Source organism: Camelus bactrianus, chromosome 2 (assembly GCF_048773025.1).
Source record: "Camelus bactrianus isolate YW-2024 breed Bactrian camel chromosome 2, ASM4877302v1, whole genome shotgun sequence".
Lineage (NCBI taxonomy): Eukaryota > Metazoa > Chordata > Mammalia > Artiodactyla > Camelidae > Camelus > Camelus bactrianus.
In genome coordinates this window covers 26,046,701-26,070,572 of record NC_133540.1, presented here as the reverse complement: position 1 = coordinate 26,070,572, position 23,872 = coordinate 26,046,701, and the positions used below count along the sequence as shown (strand labels likewise).

The 23,872-nt window shown below is 36.6% G+C and overlaps 1 protein-coding gene across 1 annotated transcript in view; it reads right to left on the bottom strand.

Annotated features, from left to right (window-relative positions):
• DCHS2 (dachsous cadherin-related 2) overlaps positions 1 to 23,872 on the bottom strand; it is a 227,994-nt gene that overhangs the window by 22,098 nt on the left and 182,024 nt on the right. Inside the window, exons 16-17 of the mRNA XM_074375400.1 lie at positions 10,450 to 10,563; positions 472 to 683 (exon numbers count right to left, since the gene is read on the bottom strand). Coding sequence (XP_074231501.1) covers positions 472 to 683; positions 10,450 to 10,563 — 326 coding nt within the window. The remainder of the gene's footprint in view (positions 1 to 471; positions 684 to 10,449; positions 10,564 to 23,872) is intronic.

Here is a 23,872-nt window from a genome sequence, read left to right as displayed (position 1 = left end):
CAGCTCCACCTGGCAAATGTCTATTGGCCCTTTAAGACTAAGTGTAAATATCATTCTTCCGTGAAGACTCACACTTTCCTTCCAGGAACAGTTTATGTCTCCTCTTTGCTCTCCTGACATTAAATACACATTTCTACTGTAACATTAATAATATGCTATGCATTTAAATTATATACTTTTGTGACTTCCCCACTAAATTATACACATTTATAAGGCCAGCCAATTTTTTTTTTTTTACTCCTATTGACTCCCTGCGAGCAGGGTCCTTAGAGAAAGCAGGTGGGCACTACAGAGGAAGGAGTGAACTGAGAAACTCAAGACTTCTTTCAAACTAAGGTTCCATCCCAAGCATCAAATATTGTATGTGCCAAGAAAACATTTAAAGTTTAATTCATGTCCTGGAAAAAGGCTTTAGATATTTTGATGGACACTGGTTGAGGAGAATTTACACACGCACAACACGCTTTTTACCTGTATGATGGGATCATGGTGGAACTGGCCCTCAGACACTGACACTTGGTAAACACTTTGCTCAAAGCGTGGTGAATTGTCATTCACATCTTGGATGAAGACTGCTACTTTGCTGTAGGCTCTGTGCCTCCCACTTTGAGCTACAACAATGAGCTGAACTTCCCTTCTGACTTCAAAATCAAGAAACGTGGGTTCTTTCACAGTGAGTTCTCCTATTTTGATTTCCAGAGAGAAAAAAAAAAAAAGAAGATGATTTTATTTTAAAAACTCCCAGATCACCTTTGATTCATATGCTCACATGCTCACCTGTCCCTCAGTGCCTCCCAGTGTCTGGAAAAAGGTGAGAAAAGGCAGATATTTACATGGGTCAAACAGGCAGGGAAGGAAAAACCATGAAATACCTGAAATCTACATGCTCTCTCTTAAATCATCCCTCTGTCTCCAGACTTAGTCCATCACCATGTCTGCAAAGGCCACCTTTCAAATATCTCACGAATCCATCTCCGTCTTCACCCCTGCCTCCCTCCTCCGAGTATTTGGTAAATGCTTTGCTCAAAGCATGAATTATCATTCAGCTTTTCCCACTTTGTCCCTTGCATGAGTCCACTCGACCGGTCTACCCCAATCCAGTTCGAATTCCAAATTAAATAATGGAAAAAGACACCGTGACTGCCCTGAATAAAACCTTTCAATGGCTTTCACAGCTCTTATGGTAAAGCGCAGCATTTTCAGCCTCCCCGGGACCCACTTGCTCTGGCCTCCCCACCTGAGAAGTCTTGTCCTTGTCTTTCCCAACGTTGCTTTCTCTGCTCTGGTTGGGACACTCATACCCATTCTGTCTGCAAACACTCTTTCCAGAGTTCTCATGCCCGCACTGCCATCCATCCGGAATTGTCCCCACCTTTGTGCTTCCTCAGGGCTCTTTTGAGACCCCTCAGCCCCGAAACCATCACCATGTCTGCCTCCAACAGACTTTCCCAAAGTGCCTGCATGGCCTTTGTTCACCTATTTCTGCCGAGTAACCCCTCTTGGTTTAGAAGATTCACAAGGTGAGGAAAATGGTTACGTCTCTCACACCATCATCTCCCCAGTGCCCAGCTCGGGGTCTGGCACATGGACGCCCCCAGTAGTATTTGTTACACCTTCAGATAACAAGTAGAACCAGGTGAGGGAAACTGACCCCAGGGTTATGCCCTGCACATGTTTTTTCCCCAGATTAAGAAAATTCCTCCCCTTAAGGTAGGAAGGAAGGGGGTAGAACACAGCCATTAAAGGAATGACACAGCAATTAGCACCAAGTTGGCAGAGAAGTCAACTCCCAGCAGACTTGGAGCCCCAAGATGGCAGAAGACTCGACCTCCAGTGGACTGTAAGCTTCATTATGCACGTTGTAATGTACTAGCATGGTGAATGACACTCCCACAGGCACCAGGACAGTGCTGAGGCTGACCATGAAAGGTCGAAGAGAGGGTGGTGGCCCAGTTCCTGGGAATCCCAGCCCCTTCCCCAGAGTAGTTGGAATAATCCTCTCACTTGTTAGCATATGAAAACTAGCAACACCATGACTCATGGCTCTCTCTCTCTCTCTCTCTCTTTCTTGCCTTCTGAGACAGCCTACACTCTGTCTATGGAATTTGTATCTCTCTGAATAAATCTACCTTTACTCAACTATGGCTCACACTTGAATTCTTTCCTGCACAAAGCCAAGGACCCCCATTTGGTAGGGCACGTACCAGGGGCTCAACCAAGACCTGAGACACGGCCATCCTCTCGTGCCCCCATTTTCCTGTATCGCCTTGATATAATTTCCTTCTCTAGTTTCTACTCTGTTTTATTTCCTCCCTTTTACAATTACATTTCTTACCGAATTTGTTATTATTATTCTACTGTCATGATTTATTTAGTTCTCACTGTCAGAAATTCCATCGAATAGAGTTTGCTGAGTGGGCACTGATTGGGAGTTTGAAAAACCTGAAGCCAAGCATAAATCCTAGCCCTGGCTACTTAATTTAGGTAAACTACCTGGCTCCACCACTACTAAGTTGGTCACCTGCAGTTAAGTTATTCAGGTTCCATGAGCTGACTCTCATCTTCTGTCAAACAGGAACATTAATAATGGATGGCTTCACAGGGCTGCCATGAGATGTGATGGGTGCACACTGAGAAAGTTTCTTTGCAGCAACATGATATAGAGTCTGGTGGTCTCCCCATGTCTCTCAACTGCTTCGTCATCAAATATAGATTTAATCCTTGCATAAACTCTGAATTTAGAAGGAGAACATTTAATAGCTATGGGCTATTAGAAATTTGATCTTCTGCTGAAAGGCCCTGTACTGTTTCTGGAAATTTGGCCTGAAAGCCAGTTCTGATTGCTCTATCTGAACCAGTTTCCCTAGAAACCATCGTAGGCCAAGGAAACTTCAGACTATCATGTACTTACCTCGATGCTAATAGCAATCATGTCCTATTCTAAAATTCTGACTTTGGCATTGAGTGTTTTTTGGGGGTTGGTTATTGCTTCTATTCTGTTATTAAGAAAAAAATATTTATATTCTATAGGACGAATTCATTATACTACCAAATCTAAAACGTCATACATTCACTTTCATTTGTGGTCATCAGATTTACTTATCAATTCAGAAAACCAAGTTACTTTTACAGACCACAGTCTGATATTACCAAAATTCCTGATAGAAAATTTGGAGTGGATTTAAGTATTGGGCAGCTGAAAGAATCACTATGATGCATTTTGCTGAGCTGGTAATGAAAGAAGATGGTTTTCAGAAATCTCCGGAACAGGGGCTGAGCCTACCCCTCTCCCCTACAAAATGGCAGAGAAGCCCCAGTCCGAGGTGGGTCCAGAGCGCTCATCTGGAGCTGTGTCTCCACCAAACAGGGCCTTCAGCTTGCTATCGTGATCTGCTGCTGGTAGTAAAGGGGAAATAAAATCTAAATGCAGCACTGAATTGCCAGTGTCACTTAGTAGAAAGTGTGCCAATTATAGTGCAGATCAAAGAGGATTTTTTTAATAAAAGGCTTGTGTTTAGGCTTTGATAATTGGAATTTTGCACTTGGACAGGGTCTGCAGTTCTAATGCTTTCCTTGTGTGGCTTTTATTTTTGGCATAATAACTGGCATATGCTGTGGGAGCTGTGCAAGTAGAAAAGACAATAGCCAGCCTGTGAGATGATTCGAGGCTGGCCCACCTACCAGGTCCACATTTTGCTTTGCATGATGTATGTATGTTTTTCTCAGAGACATCGAAGATTTACTGTCACCAGTGAGATGAAAGTACCACTGGGCTCTGTCTAATGGTCTGGGCAGAAGTCCATGATTTCCTTAGAGTAAGCGCCTCAAAGATACCAACGTTTTGCTCCTTCTGATACGCTAGTGCGCCAGATATAAAACTTGGGAATAAAACTGTAGTAATATTTTCCTTCTGATATATGTACATGTATAGCTTTTGTCCAAGTTATAAAATACACATCAAAATGAGATTAAGATTCTTCAAATGCTAAATGCTTGATAGCATAATCAGGTTCCTTCAGTCAGTTACAAACGGTGCACATGCATATATATATACACACCCAAAGCAGAATGTGATAAATATTTATGTTATCCAAAAGCTTTTAAACTCTCTCCTCTAAAGCTACATCCTTGAAACATTGAAAGTTTGATCATTTTGTTTTACGTCAATCTACCAAATAATGGAATGAATGCTACCATCTGTTATTTACATAAACGATGTTTGTCAAACTCCAAAATTCCTTCTGGTTTAAACAGTGAGTAGTAGATGTTTTTAAGTTACAGTGGCATGAAATTTGGATGCAAACGTAAACCCTTCATTTGTGACTAGGGAACAGAGGGCAAACTCGAGCACAACTGGACAGAAAACACAGTTCTCATCAGAGAGCCCTTTAATCATAATTTATTAAATCAATAACTAATTTTTTTTTTACATTTTTATCCTAAGTGAAAGTGATAACATTAGAGATCAACTTTACTGATTTATCATAATACCAGTTTTCTATTTTAACTGGAAAATGTTTAAAAATATATACCTCAATAAAACCTATATTAGACACTTTTAGACACAGTTTAATGAGGCAAAGGGGGCATGAAAGATAAATTTAATACTGTAATTAAAGGTTTTTAGAAATGTTTCTTGAGAGAAGTATGATAAACTATATACTGGAATAATCCTTATGATAAAAGCAACTAAAATGCTTGCTAAATTGTGTGTCTCTGTGTGTTGAAATGCATTATTGTGTTGGTACAGTAGTAAGGACTCCTCAGAGGACAGAAAAAAATAAATGAAAACAGTAATCCAGGGAGAAAGCAAGCACTGAAAACTTGTTTTTGTTCTAAGGGTTTCTAACATAACCTTCTTCCTTGACATTCACCACTGACAGCTGCACAGGGTGTGGGAAACAAGGGAAGAAGCCTGAACCTCCAAAAGGTAAAGGGTCCAGTAGGAAAACCAGAATAAAGCTGCAAATCTAAAGGCTTCGTATGCTCCAAATGAGTGGCCAGTATTAAATAAAAACAAAAACAAATGAAAAATGGATGCACAAAACTTTGCTTTTCTTCCCCTTGATGTTGGTTGAAAAGGAGAAACAAGTCTCTGCTGAGAATTCATTAGCTTAACCTGAATTTGTGGTAGCCACACTAACAAATCCTCTCTTAAGGGCACAAATTCAACCCAGGCTTCAAAGATTCCTCAAAAAAAAAAAGTTTCAAGGACAAGAGTGGCTCATAGTTAACAAGCACAAAAATCACACAGAAGCAAGGCACCATGAATGACAGCCAGCAAATCCATAGACAGCAGAATAAATCTTCAAAGACGTTAAGATGTAGAGATTACTGGACACAGAATGTTCAATTTGTGTGTATATATATATATATATATATACATGTATATATATATACATGTATAAAAAAAGAAGGTTGGAAACATGAGCAAGGAACAAGAAATTACTTTTTAAAAAGACCAAGAAGAGTTGAAAATGAACCCAAAAGAACTTCTGGAAATGAAAAATATAGTTCCTTACGCTGAAGAGAAGAGGCAAATGGAGATAAAAAATATCCAAAAGAGGTGTGGGAGAGAGTGATATGGCCCCAATATTTGTCTAACTAAAGTTCCAAAAAAAGATACAAATAAATGGTATTTAGATCAACAGCTGACTTCTTCATGCAAAAATTCGAAACCAGAAGACAGTAGGGTAATACCTTAAATATGATAAGAGAAAATAACTGCGAATTAGGAATTCTAAGTGCAATAAAAATATCTCTCAATTAAAGAGATGAATTAAATAAAATTTAATTAAAGATGTTTTTAGACAACCAAAATCTGAGAGAGCTTACTACAACAGACACACCAAAGGATGTACTTCAGGTAGAAATAAGATGATACCAGAGCAAAATCTGAAATGTAAGAAAGAACAATGAGCGAAGAGAGTAACAAAGAGGTCGATGAATCTATTTAAAAATATTAGTAATGCTTAACTTGAAAGAACTCAAATTGTGGTTAAGAAAAGTTTTTAAATTAAAAAAGGGATAGTAGGAGATAAAGAATTCTAAGTCTCATGTGTTATTTAGAAGCAGGACATTGATTAATGCGAGGCTTTAACTGTGTATGTTAAAATAGCTAGGCTAACCTCTAAAAAAGAGAAAAAGCTACATAACTTCCAACAAACATAGGAGAAAATGGTAATTTTCAATGACTGTGTATGTTGAATGTACAGAAAAATATCAGAATCAGGCTTTCTAGACACAAAATCAAAATATAAAAGCCAATTTCAGGTATATATCCTAATAACGTCAGAAAAAGTATTTTTAAAATTTACCTCAGCAAGAAAAAGTATAAAATACTTAGGCTAAATCTAGTAAGAAAAATGCAAGCCTGCTACAGAAAGAAAATAAAAACTTTATTAAAAATATTAAAGAATATGTGTGACTGAAGCATTAAGCTGTACACCAGAAATGGACACAACATTGTAAACTGACTATACTTCTATTAAAAAATCAATCAATAATTCTTTTAAAAAATTGAAGAAAAAAATTGGTGTGATTTTCTGTATTATGCCTGGATTAGAAGACAATACTGTAAAGATACACATTTCCCCCAAACTGATGCTCAGAATTAATATAATTCCAGTAAAAAATCTCAACAACCTAAAGGTCCATCAATGGATGAACGGATAAAGAAAATGTGGTTTATACCTACAGTGGTAGATTATTCAACCTTAACAAATAGCATCCTGCCATACATGACAATGTGAATGAACCTTGATATTATGCTTAGTGAAATAAGCCAGCCACAGAAAGAAAAATATTACTTGATTCCAGTTTGATGAAGTATCTGAAATAGTCAAACTCAGAAGCAGAGAGTAGAATGGTGGTTGCCAGGGGCACAGGGAGGGTGAAACGGGAGCTGGTCTTTAGTGGAAAACGAAGATTCAGTTAGACAAGATGAGTGAGTCCTAGAGATCCACTCTACAACATCGTGTCTGTAGTTAACAATGCAGTTTTGTGCACTTAAAAATATGCTAAGAGAGTAGATCGCATGTTAAATTTTCTTACTATATATATTTTTTAAAAAGTCAATCAAGAAAAGTTCTAGTAGATGATGATTATCTACAATGCACAGCTACACAGGGCTTTGTGAGATTTCAAAAGGAGGACATTTTGGCCTGATGATTAAGTTACTTAAATTCGAGATTGGAGCTATATGATTTTTTTGTTTTACATTCTCTTTGTTAATTTGGGTGAGGTTTCACCTGGAAATAAATGTGCATGCCATGGCTATGTGGGTTACACGCACGAAGGCGTGAAGAGCTATATATCACCTCCAGGTTCATGAATAGACCTCCTACCCGTGGAAAAACAATCCCAATAGGAGTGAGTGTGTGTGTGTGTGTGCGTGTGTGAGAGAGAGAGAGACAGAAAGACTTAACAGGTGGATATAACGCTTTCCATTAGAGCAAACAGCCAGTAGCAGCTAAAATACTCATGAAAAAGAACATGAAAATGGGTTAAATATTGGAGGGGGTGCTGCTTCCCTGGTATGAAGACTTATAAAGCCAACATAATTAAGCCAATGTGGTGTTGGTGTGTGAACAGACAAAAAGATGAATGGAAGAGAGTTGAGAGCCCAGTAGAGTCACGGAAACATGACATATGACATGGTAGTACTGTAGGTCACAAGGGAAGGTTATTGGAAAAGCTGGCAATCCTGGTTGAAAAAAAGAAAAAAGAAAGAAAAAGGAAAGGAGAGGTAAAAAGAAAAGTTATCTCTAACTCATGTAAAATACGAAAATCAATTCTAGATGCACTAAAGATGTAAATGTGAAACACAGGAAAACTATACAATTTTTTGAAGACAATGGAAGAATATCTTCATGATCTCAGGGTAGGGAAGAATTTCTTAAACAACTTATAAAAAAGGCAAATCATAAAAGTAAAAGATTGATTACTTCCAACATTAAAATCAGAAAATGCCATTAAAAGAGTAAAAGACAAGTCATAAATTATATAAAAAAAGATTTGTAACAAAGAAAAGGATAAATACTAATAAAATATGTTAAAAATTCTTGCATTTCAGAAACAAAAACACAAACAACCTAGCAGAAAAACAGGCAAAAGATATCAATATGCATTTCACATAGAAGAAAACAGAAACAGTTGATAAAGTATTAAAAAAAAATGCTCAAATACATTACTAATAAGGGAAATGTAAGTTGCAAGCACAGTGGGATACCATTTCATGCCCACCAGACTGGCCACAGAATGTAGGACTTGAACAACGATGCTGGTGGGATGTAAAATTGGACAGACCACTTCATAACACAATTTGGCACTATCTGCAAAGCTGAACGTAGGCATACTCTGATGTATATGCCCAGCCTACACTCTAGGGCCCAGAGAATGGCTTCCATGTGCACCAGAAGACGAGATTGTTCATTACACCCCCAGACAGGGAAACCTCACTGTGCATCAACAGTAGGATCGATAAACAATGTGATACAGACTTACAACAGAATACTATCAAGAAATAAAAATGAAAGAACCCCAACTACACACATTAACAGGGATGATTCTAACTTTGAATAAAAAAAATTAATTTTTATAGTACAGAGAGTATGAATCCATTCGTATACATTCAAAAATAAGCAAAATCAAACAGTTTTATTGTGTAGGAATGCATTTACTGTAAGTCACCAGGGAACGATTATCCCTGAAATCTGGGCATTATTCAGCCTGGAGCGGTGGAGAGAAGAGATGCAATCAGAAAAGGGCACAAAGGGAGCACTGATGATGGTAGTCGTGTTCTATTTTAAAACCTTGGCACAAGGTACCTATTCTTTGTCATTCCTCTTCAATGTGGTCATAATGGCTTCTACACGATACATCACAGTAAAAATGTTGCACAAAAGAATCAAGTCATAAAAGAGTTCATTCAGCATGATTCTACCCTGATGTTTAAATCAAAGTAAAACTAAGTAACACACTGTTTAGGGGTTCAAACATGGTGGGAAAATTCTAATGAAGGAAAAAGGGTAGTGATCAATACCAAATTCAGATGACATTTACCGATTAACTTTGTGGGGTGAGATGAAAGACACGTGAGAGGGAAGGGACACTGGGACTTCCTGAGCTTCTAGTAATGTCTCATCTCAAGGTGGGTAGCAAAGACACGAGTTTTTTTTATTTTACTATTGTCCATTAAACAGTTTAAAATGTCATAACAGATTCATATCATCTTGTGGAGATTTCACAATAAAATTCTGAAATACATTTCGACTTAAATAAATAACTACTTACTTGAAAATTAAAGAGTTTTCTATGGATGGCCTCCTTGAACTAATCCCAGGGATATTTTATCTGCATTTTAATGAGAGACTCTAGAAAAAAATAAGGCTAAGCCTGGGCCATGTGAGGAGTGAGGTGGCAGAAGGATTTGGGTGACCTGGGAAAATGTGCAAACTCTGATTTTCAACTTCTTCCTGAACATTCTAATCTCAGCTCCTTTCCCAGAACCCTCAGACACCTGGACTTAAGAAATTTGAGAAACTTAAGGCTTGCTGATATTTGCAAGTGGCCCTCTTGCCCAGAAAGTTTCTACACCACCCTTTTACCAAATGATGGGTTGAATAGATGAAGACTTCTAGCAGGAGACCTCAGAGAGCTTTCTGAGCGAAGGCTGCGTGGACCAAAAAGTTCCAACACTACCCTGGACAAGAAGGCATTTGCCTAAAAATTACCCCCTCTCAATTCTTCCACATGCACGTAGTACAGATTAAATAAGAGTTGTATGGTAATACAGAAATTATTTAAAACATTCTTCTTGAGGTTTGACAATGAAGCAGTAGAGATACGTATCTACTACATAGCTTTTAGTAAAAAAAAAAAAAGTATGTTTCAAATAATCCATTGGTATTCATTTAAAGCACAATAATGGTCTTATTAAAGCTAAATTCAATACATGCTGTATTTGGAAGTAATTTCTTTACCACCACATAGAAACCTTCCCAGTTGTCCTTTTTTTGTTGCATTGTTGACATTCAGTGGCGAATGAGAAGAATCTCTGATGAAAATTTCCTAAGGCTAGACACGTGTGCTTATTTTCAGTTCAAATTTGTTCTCACTGGTGTCCCCACTACAATCTCTGAGTCTCCCAAATGGGTAGGTAAGTTATAATTAGGCACCAATTTATCTTCAGATTCAGGAAGGGTAGGATAGAGATGGTTTAATTTGGAAGTGTGAAGAATAAAAGTTTCAGGGAGTCCATGTAAACAAATAGTTCTTGATTTCCTTATCGGCCACCCTGAAAAACTCTTTCTTGTTTGCCTTTTAAATTATTTACCTCTAACAATTTTTATCATTTAAAAATTTTGAGTTTTCACCGCAGAATTACATCTTACTAGTAGCATTAAGTGGAGCAGAAAATATATCTATTACAGGGTAGAGAAGGATTACCTGAGTTGGAGCACAGGGCAAAAATTCCATCTTCATTCCCACTAAAAACTGAATATTTAATGGTGTCCCGAATTGAGTCAGGAACAAAAGCTTTTATAGTCACAATAGAAGTTCCTGTAAAAATTAGGTAAAAAAAAAAGAACGTTAGGAAAAGAAAACTCAGGGAAAAACAAGAGCAAACACTGGGTGGTTATTATTTGCCTACTGTATTTTCACTTGCCCGTTCAGTCAGTGATTACTTACTGAGAGTCTTCAATAAGCCAGATGCTACGCTAGATGCTGGAGACATAGCGACAAACAAGATAGGAAAGATCTCTGTCTCCTTGTTGGTTATAAACTGATGGGAGGAGAGGAACGATAAACCATTAAAGACACACACAATAGAGTAGAATTCAGATGTGCTAAGTTGCCTGCAAAGAATTAAACAAAGTTATTTGATAGAAAATACATCTTCTGGGGAGGAAGAGGAGGCCCCTTTGAAGAGGCCGCAGAGGAACAACATTACAGTTGAACTTTGAAGCCTGAGGAGCCATAGAAAGAGCTGGAAGAAAAGGCTTCAACAGCGACACAGAGGCCCCGGGCTGGGAAAGGGCTGGGTTTGATGGGGCACAGTGAGCAGGGGGAGGTGTGGAAGGTGACCATAGCGTCTAGTGGGCAGGGATCAGATTTGACTCTAAGTGCAATGGGAAGACATGAGAGCATTTTAAGAAAATCAGTAAAATAATTTGATTTACCTTTAAAAGCCATGTATCGGATTGCTGCCTGGACAACAAAGAGGGGCAAGAATGGAAAAGAGAGGCTGATTAAGCTAATACTGCCATAGTCCATGCAAGAGACAATAACCTTGGATTGGGGGGAACGGAGGAGGGGATAAAAAGACAGGGACAAATTGCAGACATATTTTAACACATTTCCCTGAGCTTTGCATGGGATGTGAGAAAAGAAGTAAAGAGAGTATAAACATAAGAAATCTTCCTTCAGCCAGTTTCCAGTAGAGTTGTAGGTAAAAGCAACCCAACTAGAGAGTAACCAAGGTCTTAACTGCATGATACAGATTCATTCAAGAATTTTTAAGATAAGGAAGGAGCAGTCAAGAGATAACTAAGATCTTGTGGGAGCTCACAGTGAAAAAGAATGTGACAATGAATATATGTATGTTTATGTATAACTGAAAAATTGTGCTCCACACTGGAACTGACACAACATTGTAAACTGACTATAATTCTATAAAAAAAATGTAAAAAAAAAAAAAGAAATAACTTTAAGGAAAAAACAGACACTGATTTAGGGTAGGAATTGGAAGAAAGAAGGAAGTCATTTCAGGTTATAGGGATCAGACTGACGACCATGGTAAGAGAAGAAATGACTGAGAGAAGTAATAAGACGATTGATGTGATTAGAACCAGGATTCCACTGGAAAGGTTTTCAAGAATCCACCTGGGCCCCAGGTTAGCACTTTGTCATCTTCGTTTATAATATCTTATCCCCTTTGCTTATCACTTCTTCGCTTCCTGTCTTGGGTGCCCATTTGTCTCCCTCCTATCACTGCCTGTCCTGTTTTCTTAAGTATTTTTAATTCATCAAACTTATTAAGGTAAAATTTACCTACCATAATATACACATATTTTAAGTACACAGTTCTGTGAGTTTTGACAACTATATACCCCTGTGTAGCCACCCCCAAGATCAAGATGCAGAATATTTCTGTTACTTCAAAAAGTTCTCTTCGACCCTTTTGCAGGCAGTTTTCTCTCACTTCTGGACCCAGGCAATAACTGATCTACTTTATATAACTTTAGATGAGTTTTGCCTCTAAAATTTTAGACATATGCAAATCATCAGTATCTGGCCTCTTTTGCTCAGCATAAAAAATTGTAACTCTGTGTATCAAGAATTTATTCTATTTGTTTTTTTTTTAATAAATAAGTTCATTTGTCTTTTCTTCAAGAAAAAATAAATGGGACCTAATTAAACTTACAAGTTTCTGCGAAGCAAAGGAAACCGTAAGTAAAACAAAACGACAACCTACAGAATGGGAGAAAATTTTTGCAAATGAAACCCACAAAGGCTTGATCTCCAGAATATATAAGCAGCTCATACGACTTAATAAGAAAAAACAAATAATCCAATCCAAAAATGGGCAGAAGACCTAAACAAGCAATTCTCCAAGGAAGAAATACAAATGATCAATAGGCACATGAAAAAATGCTCAGTATCACTAATTATCAGAGAAATGCAAATCAAAACTACAGTGAGGTATCACCTCACACTAGTCAGAATGGCCATCATTCAAAAGTCCACAAATGACAAATGCTGGAGAGGCTGTGGAGAAAAGGGAACCTTCCTACACTGCTCGTGGGAATGCAGTTTGGTGCAGCCACTGTGGAAAACAGTATGGAGATTCCTCAAAAGACTAGGAATAGACTTACCATATGACCCAGGAATCCTGCTCCTGGGCATATATTCAGAAGGAGCCCTACTTCAAAAAGACACCTGCACCCCAATGTTCATAGCAGCACTATTTACAATAGCCAAGACATGGAGACAGCCTAAATGTCCATCAACAGATGACTGGATAAAGAAGAGGTGGTATATTTATACAATGGAATACTATTCAGCCATAAAAATTGACAACATAATGCCATTTGCAGCAACATGGATGTTACTGGAGAATGTCATTCTAAGTGAAGTAAGCCAGAAAGAGAAAGAAAAATACCATATGAGATCGCTCATATGCAGAATCTTAAAAAAAATTAAATAAAAAAAAATAAATACAAAACGGAAACAGACTCATAGACATAGAATACAAACTTGTGGTTGCCAGGGGGACGGGGGGGTGGGAAGGGACAGACTGGGATTTCAAAATGTAGAACAGATAAACAAGATTGTACTGTGTAGCACAGGGAAATATATACAGGATCTTGTGGTGGCTCACAACAAAAGAGAATGTGACAATGAATGTATGTATGTTCATGTATAACTGAAAAATTGTGCTGTACACGGGAATTTGACACAATATTGTAAAATGACTATGACTCAATTTAAAAAATGTTAAAAAATAAATAAATAAATAAAATTTTAAAGTAAAATAAAAGAAAGTGAGGGAATGGAAAAAGGTATTCCATGCAAATTAAAATGAAAACAAAGCCAGGGTAGCAGTGCTCATATCAGACAAAACAGATGTTGTCTGTAACAAAGACTGTAATAAGAGACAAAGATGAATATTACAGATTGATAAAGGAATCATTCCAATAAGATATAACAATTGTAAACATATATACACTCAACATAGGAGTACCTAAATACATAAAGCAAATATTAACAGACACAACAGGAGAAAATGGCAGAAATACAATAGTAGTAGTAGACTTTAACACCCCACTTACCTCAATGGAGAGATCACTCAGACAGAAAATCAACAAGGAAACACCAGCCTTAAGAGTCACATCAGACCAGGTGGACTTAATAAATTTGCATAGAACATTCCATCCCAAAGCAGCAGAATACACATGATTTTCAATTGCCCATCAGTAGATGAATGGATAGAGAAGATGTGATGTACCTATATGTGTATATACATGTATGTATGTATATATACATATAAAATTAAATACTACTTGGTCATAAAAAAAATGAAGTCTTGCCAGTTGTGACAACAGGGGTTGACCTAGAAGGTATTATGCTGAGTGAAATAAGTCAGAGAAAGACAAATACTATATAATTTCACTTACATGTGGAATCTGAAAAACAAAACAAGTAATAAACATAACTAAACACAAACAGAGTCATAGATACAAAGGACAAACAGGTGATTGCCAGAGGGGAGGAAAGAGATAGTGAGGGAGATTACAAGGTACAAATTTCAGGTACAAAAGAAATGAGTCACAAGTTGGAAATGTACAGTGTGGGCAATGCAGTCAACAATTATGTAATGTCTTTGCATGATAACAGATGACAATTAGACTTATAATGGTGATCACTTTGAAAAGTATAGATGAATCTAAGCACTGTGTTGTGTACCAGGGACTAATAAACTGATGTAAGTCAATTATACTTCAAAAACAATTAAACTCATAAACAAAAGGGATCAGATTTCTGGTTCCCAGAGGCAGGTTGATGGTGGGTGGGGAATTGGATGAAGACAGTCAACAGGTACAAACTTCCAGTTACAAGATGAATAAATACTAAGGATGTAATGTACAACCTGATAAATATAATTAACACTGCTGTACTTTATGAAAGTTGTTGAGAGAGTAAATCCTGAGAGTTCTCATCATGAGGAGAATTTTTTTTTCTATTTCTTCAATTTTATATCTAGATGAGATGATGGGTGTTCACTAAATTATTATAGTGATCATTTCATAATGTCTGTAAATCAAATCCTTATGGTGCACACCTTAAACTTATGTAGTGCTCTATGTCAATTACATCTCAATAAAACTGGAAGAAAAAAATCTATTCCTTTATACATAGTAGGTACTTAAAAAGTATGGAAAGAGGATGTAACAGGAGACAGAGAGGGGAAGTAGGGAAAAGAGGTGGTCACTGAAGTGAAGTGTCACAGCCTGAGGGATTAGAAAAATGCTTCTCTGCCTTAGGACCCTTCCAAAACAAGAGAAATTTTTTAAAAATCACTCAATTTAAGAACATTACATCTGATAGTGGGATGTGCAGTAGTTGAAATAAAATAGCACTTATTCAAGGTCTCTGCTGGGTTTCCTCATTCAATCCTACTGTCCCTAGAAACAAGCTTGAAACCTATCCTGATAAAGGTTATAGTGGAAACAGTCCCTAAATGACATCAAATTGATATTTTTTTTCCCTAGATACTTAAGAGATTTTCACTAAAAGCAAGAGAAGAAAGAAAAAGCCCTAGAACAGACAGTATTTTCCCCAGGACCTTTTCAACACTAAACACCCAAAGCAAAATCAACGATCACTATAAATATTAAAGGAAACAAGTATGTGGTATTGCCCACAAAACTGAAAATTCAGTGAAAGAGGCATAAAACAGAATTAATAATGGGGAAAGAACAGGAAAACCCAAACTGGATATATTGCTCTCTTTGAAAACATTATGTTGAACAAAACTGTGACAATGTTTAAAAATCAATAATTGGAGTTTCTAAATGATTATTCTTTTCAAGCCAGTTGCAAAGTCATTCAGTAACAAAGTAAAGGATTTTAATCAATCACGTTGAATCAAGTTACAACATATGTTGAGAACTCTCACGTTGCATTATAATCTGATGCTTATTTTGTTACATTTCAGGAGACGTTGTTAATATAAAAATGTCATATTTTGGGTACATTTTTGGTAGAAATATGTTTTTACAATGGTGCAGTACGTTTTACTTTCAGCGCTAAATCACAGTTTTGTGTTTCCTGATAGAACTTATTTTTTAAACACAGGAAATTTTATTTCAACTGGCTTGTCACATATTCTTAAGAACAGCAGTAAGAAGAGAAACAGTTATGCAGGCAAGATGTACAATCTTGCAGGTGGCCTTTTCTTCACGGGTTAGGATGCTTATTATAAGCCCAATTGCAAAAGAAAACATGGAGATTGCATGCATGCAAAAGAACAAAGATGAAGACAGAATTGCAAGTGAGAATCATATATGGCCTTTCTCATGAAAGGCACCAACCTTATTTTTACTGTAAACAAAATATTCATACATCAAATGAAATTGTAGCACACAAAGGATTTCATTTGATGAAAATACTTCAAATTAGATGCTAAGGTCATCAAAGAGCTGCAAATATTTATATATGTTCTTCCTTTGACAAAATTTAAATTTGAGATTGCCTGAGAAAAAAGAAAATAACTGGAGAGTCTTGAATTCTTCTAGGTCTTGACTTATTGTGCACATTTTAAGTAAAATTCTGTCTCTGGGCATCTAGATAAAACTTACAGTTACTGCTCATTTCACATCAAGGTAGAAATGGTAAGACATGAAAATCATCACTGTACCATGAGGTAAGTGAAACACATAGAAGAATTTATTTATTACATTTTCAGGTTTTGAGGAATTTCATTTTAAGTCTAACATTGCATCAGGAAAGTATGATGCATTTAATGTTCTTGTTCTTTTCTTCTTTGCAAAAATACTATTAAAAAACTAACATCACCTACAGCAACAGTGAACTATCTATTTAAATGCCGAATTATGTAACAATTAATGCAATGGACTACAAAAATCAGTATTATTGGATATGCTTAGGTAAAATAATGATGAGAACATTTTGTTCAGAGCTGTACATGAGTAAATAATTCTAGAGCTTTACTTCTGTTATTTCTAAACAATGCAAGCATTTTTTTAAATTGATGACTGACTTGAGAGAAACAGATTTTTTAAAATACTTAGATTATTTTAAATTATCTATTACCTCTTAAATGTCCAGACACTGAAACACTTGAACATATTTCAGTCATTCAAGAAAAAAAGCTGGGGGTGATGTCAGCAAGATGGCTGAATAGAAAGCTCTAAATCTAGTCCTCCACAGACATATAGTCTTAACAACAATAGTAGATGGTCCAAAAAGCCTTTATAAAAACTCCAGGCTAAATGGGAGTGGGATAATTTATTCAAAGTGATGAAAGAAAAAAAAAACTGCCACCAAGAATACTATATCTAGCAAAACTGCCCTTCAAATTTGAAAGAGAAACAAAGACCTTCCCAGATAAACAAAAGCTGAGAGAATTCATCACCACTAGACCTGCCTCAGGAAATGCTGAAGAGAGTTCTTCAAGTTGAGATAAAAGAACTCTAGACAGCAACAGGAAAGCATATGAAAGCAGAAAACTCTTTGGTAAAGGTAAATTTTATAGACAAATACCAAATCCTGTAACATTGTAATAATGGTGTGTAAATCACTTTTGATTGCTTTTAATTTGAGTATAAAATTTAAAAGAAAAAAGAATTAAAATAACAATAACCATAAAACTATGTTAATGAATCAAAATATAAAAAGACATAACATTTGAAATCAATAACATAAAGTGGGAGGGAGAAGTAAAGGAGCAGAGTTTTTGTATGTAATTAAAGTTTAAGTTGTTATCAGTTTAAAGTAGATTGCTAAACAACTATAAGATGTTTTCTGTAATCCCCACGGTAACCACAAAGAAAATATCTACAGAAGAAACACAAAAGAAAATAAGAAGGTCCTCAAAACTTTTCACTACAAAAAATGAGTGAAATACAAGGGAAGGAAGCAAGAGAAGAAAAGAGGGACAAATAACTACAAAACATACAGAAAACAATCTTAAAATGTCAATATTAAGTCCTCCCCAATCAGTAGTTACTTAAAATACAAGTGGGTTAAACTTCCCAATCAAAAAACATAGAGCATTTTAGATACATGGACACCAACAGGCTGAAAGTGAAAGGATGAAAAAAGATCTTCCATGCAAATGGCACCCCAAAGACAACAGAGGTGGCTATACTTATATCAAACAAAATAGGGTTTAAGTCAAAAACTGACATGAGATAAAGGAGGACATTCTATCAAAAGGTCTATTCACCAGGAAGATATAGCAATTATAAATATATATGCACCTAATGGTAGAGCACCCAAACATGTGAAGCAAACACTGACAGAATTGAAGGAAGAAATAGATAGTAACACAAAAACAGTAGGCTATTTCAATTCCCCACTCAGTAATGGACAGATCAACCAGACAGAAGATCAATAAGGAAGCACGGGACTCCAACAACATCATAGACTAACTGGACCTAACAGACATACACAGAAGACTTGACCCAACACCAGACAGACTACACATTCTCAAGTGTATTACACATTCTCGAGTATAGCCTCAAGTGCATATGGAACACTCTCCAGAACAGATCACATGTTAGGCCACAGGATGTTAACAAATTTAAGATTAAAATCATACTAAGTATCTTCTGACTACAATGGAATAAAATTAGAAATAAATAGCAAGGGGAAACTGGAAAATCACACTGGAAATAAAATAACACACTCCTGAACAACTAACAGGTCAAAGGAGAAATCTAAAGGGAAATTAGATAATATCTTGAGACACATGAAACAAAAACACAACATATAAAAACATGAGATGTAACAAACATAGTACTCAGAGAGAATTTTACAGCAGTAACTGCCTACATTAAAAAAGAAGAAAGTTCACAAATCAACAACATAACTTTACACCTTAAGGAAGCAGAAAAAGAGAAATAAACTAAAAACAAAGCAGAAAGAAAAAAAAATAAAGATTAGAGCAGACATAAATAATAGGAAAACAATTAAAAATCAATAAAACTAAGGGTTTTTAAAATCAATAAATTTGATAATTTCTTAGCTAGACAAAAAAAAAGTGAGAAGATGCAAATGACAAAAATCAGAAGTGAAAAAGAAGACATTATAATTGATGCCACAGAAATAAAACGTATCATAAGAGACTACTATGAACAATTATACACAAACAAATTAGATAACTTAGAAGAAATGTATAAATTTCTAGAAACATACACCCTACCAAAATCAAATCATGAAGGAAAAAAATTATGAACAAATCTATAACCAGTAAAGAGATTGAATCAGTAATAAAAAATCTCCCAATAAAGAGGAACAGATGGCTTCTCTGGTGAACTCTACCAAACATGTAAACAAGAATTAAACAATTCTTCTCAAACTCTTCCAAAAAAATAAGTAAATAAAGAGGATAGAACACTTCCCAACTTATTTCGTGAGGCCAGCATTACTCTGATATCAAAACCAGACAGAAACACTGCAGGAAAACTACAGACCAATCAACATCCCTGATGAATAGAGATGCAAAGATCCTCAACAAAATATTAGCAAACTGAATCAACAGCACATTAAAAGGATCATGTGCTGTAACCAATTGACATTCATCCCTGGGATGTAATGATGGTTCAACATATGAAAATCAGTCAATGCAATACACTACATTAACAGAACAAAGGATGAAAGCCACCTTATCATTTCAGTATATGCAGAACATTTGGAAAAATTCAACAATCTCTCATGATAAACACACTCAATAAACTAGAAGTATAAGGAAGTTACCACAGCATAATAAAGGCCAGATACAAAAAGTTTATAGTTAATATCTTGCTCAATGGTGAAAAACCGAAAGCTCTACTAAGATCAGGAACAAGGCAAGGAGGCCAATTCTTACCACTTCTAAGCAGTGTAGTAGTGGAAGTCCTAGTCAGGGAAATCAAGCTTAGAAATTAAATGCATCAAAATCATAAAAGAAGAAATAAAATGGTATCTGTTCTCATGAAACTATGACATGATCTTACATGTAGAAAACCCTACAGATTCCACAAAAAAACATTTGTTTTTCTATGCACTAACAATGCACAATCTAAAAAAATTAGGAAAGCAATCCCAATTACAATAGTGTCAAAAATAATGAGGAATAAATTTACCTAAGCAGACGAAAGTTTTATACACTAAAAACTACAAAATATTGCTGAAAGAAATTAAAGAAGATACAAGTAAATGGAGAGACATCCTGTGTTCATGGAGTGGAACTTACTATTGTCAAAATGTCCATACTACCGAAAGCAATCTACAGAATCAATGCAATTCCTATCAAAATCCCAATGGCAAATTTTGAAGAAATAGACAAAAAAAATCTTAAAATTCATATGGAACCTCAAAGTACTCCAAATAGCCAAAATAATCTGGAGAAAGAAAAGCAAAGCTGGAGGCCTCAGATTCCTGACTTCAAAGCATATTACAAAGCTACAGTGATTGAAACAGCATGGTACTGACATAGAGCGAGAGATATATAGGCCAATGGAACAGAACACAGATTCCATGAATAATCTGTTATGTATCTTTTCAAAAGATCTTTGACAAGGGTGCCAAGGCTACACAATAGGAAAATGATAGTATATTTAACAAATGGTGTTAAGACCCCACTGGATATCCACATTCAAAAGAATGTATTTGGAGCCTTATATTTAAAAATTAACTAAAAATGGATTTAACTCTCCTAGAAGAAAACATAGGGGGAAAACTTCATGGCACTGGATTTGGCAATAGTTTCTTGAGTATGACAGCACAATTACAGGCAACAAAAGCAAAAATTAATAGGACTACATCAAAATAGAAAGCTTCAACACAGCAAAGGAAACAACAGAGTGAAAGGCAACTTATGCAATGGGAGAGAATTTTGGCAAACTCTGTATCTGATAAGAGGTTAATCTCCAAAATATACAAGGTACGCTTACAACTCAACAGAAAAACAAACAAACAAACAAATAAACAAAAGAAGAAACCCAACTGAAAAATGAACAAAGGACTTGAATAGACATTTCTCCAAAGAAGATACACAAATGGCCACCAGGTACATGAAAAGATGCTCAACATCACTAACCATCAGGGAAATGCACATCAAAACCACAATGAGATACCCCTTCACACCAGTTAGGACACCTGCTATTGAAAAACAAACAAACAAACAAACAAACAAAAACAAAAAAAAACAAATGTCAGTAAAGGTAAGGAGAAATTGGAACTCCTGTACATGGTTGGTGGGAATGTAAAATGGTAGAGCTGCTATGGAACATAGTATGGAGAAGCCTCTAAAAATTAAAATTAGAATTATCATATGATCCAGCAATCTTACTTCTGGGTATATAGCCAAAGAACTGAACACAGGATTTCAAAGACATATTTGCACACTCATGTTCATTGCAATATTATTTACAATAGCCAACAGGTAGAACCAACCGAAATGTCCTCCAGTGGATAAATGGATAAAGAAATGTGTTATAGTACTCAGCCTTAAAAAAAAGAAGGAAATCCTGTCATACGGTAGAACAATGATGAATCTTGAGGAAATTATGTGAATAAGTCAGTTGCAAAAAGACAATCACTGCAAATTTTGGATCCCGTGTATGAAGGATCCAAAATAGTCAAACCCTTAAAAGCAGAAGTAGAGTGGTGCTTGCTCGGGGTGGAGGGAGGCAAAAGAGTTGTTCAATGAGTACAGAGTTTCAGCTTTGGAAGATGAAAAGGTTTGAGAAATCTGCTGCACAGTGATGTACATGCTGTTAACACTACTGTACTGTGCACTTTAAAATGGTTAAGATGGTAAATTTTATGTTTCTTACCGTCATTTAAAAAAAAGAAGAAGAAAAATTGATTTTTTTCCTTCCCACCTTCTCATCAAAAACAACTGAACAGATGTTACCAGGGCTTTCCAAAAAGTTCACCCTTGGGATGAGACAAAGCGTGGAAAATGTTCAAAATGAATAATTTTCCAAAATTTGTGAACAGATGAAAACCATGTTTTAAAATGTAAACGGCATGCAATCTTGAACACATTTGCTTTTGTGAACACCTAAGGAAATAACAGAAGAAGCTATAAAAAGTGCTTATTGACTTCTTACGTACTTTAATAAAAGAGGGATGTGGAAGAAAACCAATACAGAATTAATACATGCGATGAGAAGGAAACCAAACTGATTATGTCTGAAATATATTTTTAATGGGATTACGGATTTTAGATGGCAAAATTTTTACAAGGAGTGATTATTGTAAATGGCTGTATTTCATGATTTAAAAATGCACTCAGAACAACCCAGAGAAAGGCAGTGCTAAAATGATTCCTGGATGTTCCTACTACCTCTCCAATTCTGTGATGTACAGAAGACTCAAACAGGAAGATTCAAAACATGAGTTGAGAATTTTCACAGTTGCTTCAATCTTGGATCAGACTCCATTCAGCTTTTGCCTGCGGACCTGCCACTGCGGATCTCCCCTCATTTTCCAGCCATTCCCTGTCCAGGCTGCATCCCCAGGCTGATAACCCTGAACTGTCGAGAGCCATCCTTACTCCCCATTCAGCACCTGGAGCCCCAGAGCCAACCAGAATCCAGAGCCTGAACACATCCAGAAAGAAAGGTGTGCAATTTTCCTAGATGAGTGATCCTTAACTTTGGTTACGAGATACTCAGGACTTCCAATAATTTCAAGAAACAAAAAAAGTCTCCAAAAAAAAATTAAAGATATGTTTCTCTCAGATTACAAGAAATGCCTTTTATGATGTTTTTAGCTGCCATGTCAAGAGTACTACCATGTACAATTTTAATGAGTCTGTTTGATTGTCACAGCAGCTCTTTAGGGAGACAGTATTGCTATCCTCAAAATAATCTGAAAACAGGCAGTAAATGCTAATTAAAAACGAAAAGAAATGAAAGGAAATCCTGATATTTCTAAGTGCCTCATTCTGTTTTTTACTTACATATAAATGAAAGTTCTTTGTGAACTTTAAAGTGCTAAGAATCACCAATGCCTAAATCCCTTGCAGCTTTCAAAAACAAAACAAAATACCCCTCTCATCTTAGGGGCTCTTCAAGCTGTTGCCACATCCCCTTCTGCCCTTTCATGATCAAGTCTCATGAAAAATGGGCTGAATTCCCCAACTCCACTTCACTCTGCACTCCACTAAACTCTGGCTTCTAAAGATAAGAAGTTCCCAGTGACTTTGTGCTCTCCAAAGTCACTGCTGATGGGAATGTAAAATGGTACAGCCACTTTGGAAGACAGTTTGGCATTTTCTCATAAAACTGAACATACTCTCACCATAAGTTACAGTTGCACAGAGTGCAACCTACATGGGCAAAGGAAAAATAGTTTCCATATTTGTTAATGATTGATCTAATATTCTTCAGGAGCCCCACCCTAATGGACAATAGAGACAAATGGTTATCTTAAACATGCTATTTAATGTCATCTCAGTCTCTTTCCTTGAAGCAGTACTGTTAGGTAATTTAGCATCTTTGGGATGCTCAGTCTTTGAGACGCCCTCCCTCTTGCCCTGCTGCTCCGCTGTGAGACGACACTGGCCAGAAGGAGGCCTGCAGTGATGAGGTGGGATCTTTGTGTGCTGTCCACTGGCTCTCAGTATTTGTCTCCAGGCAGTGAATCTGGTCTTTTATGTCCGCATGTTCAAGTTCAGAACACTACCCTGCTGCCCTGACCCACTGCAGCTGGTTTTGATACTGCGGTTTTCTGATACTTGGCACATTATGTTACCCTGAATTTCAACTGTCTACCCAGCAGGTTTGGGGATGGGCTCATCTCATCACATGCAGCCGTGGTCCTCATGGTAGACCTGCTGGGCTGGACTCTGCATTAATCCATGTCCCCAAGTGGGAAGGCTGGGACTATGGGAGGTCTTCCAGGCTTTTCAAGAGCCAGACGGGAAGGGAACACTCCGTGTGCCTTCTCTTCACCTAACCACACTGCCCATTTTACCCTGCTTCCATTTGCCTGTGTTAGGAGAAAGCTACCCCGTGAGGTGGTGTCCTCTGGGAGTTCCAAAGTGTCCTGCGCTTTTAGCTTCTCCCTTAGTCTGACTCATTGGCCCTCTCTCTTAGATGATAGCGCCGGGGAAGGGAGGGGCAGGATG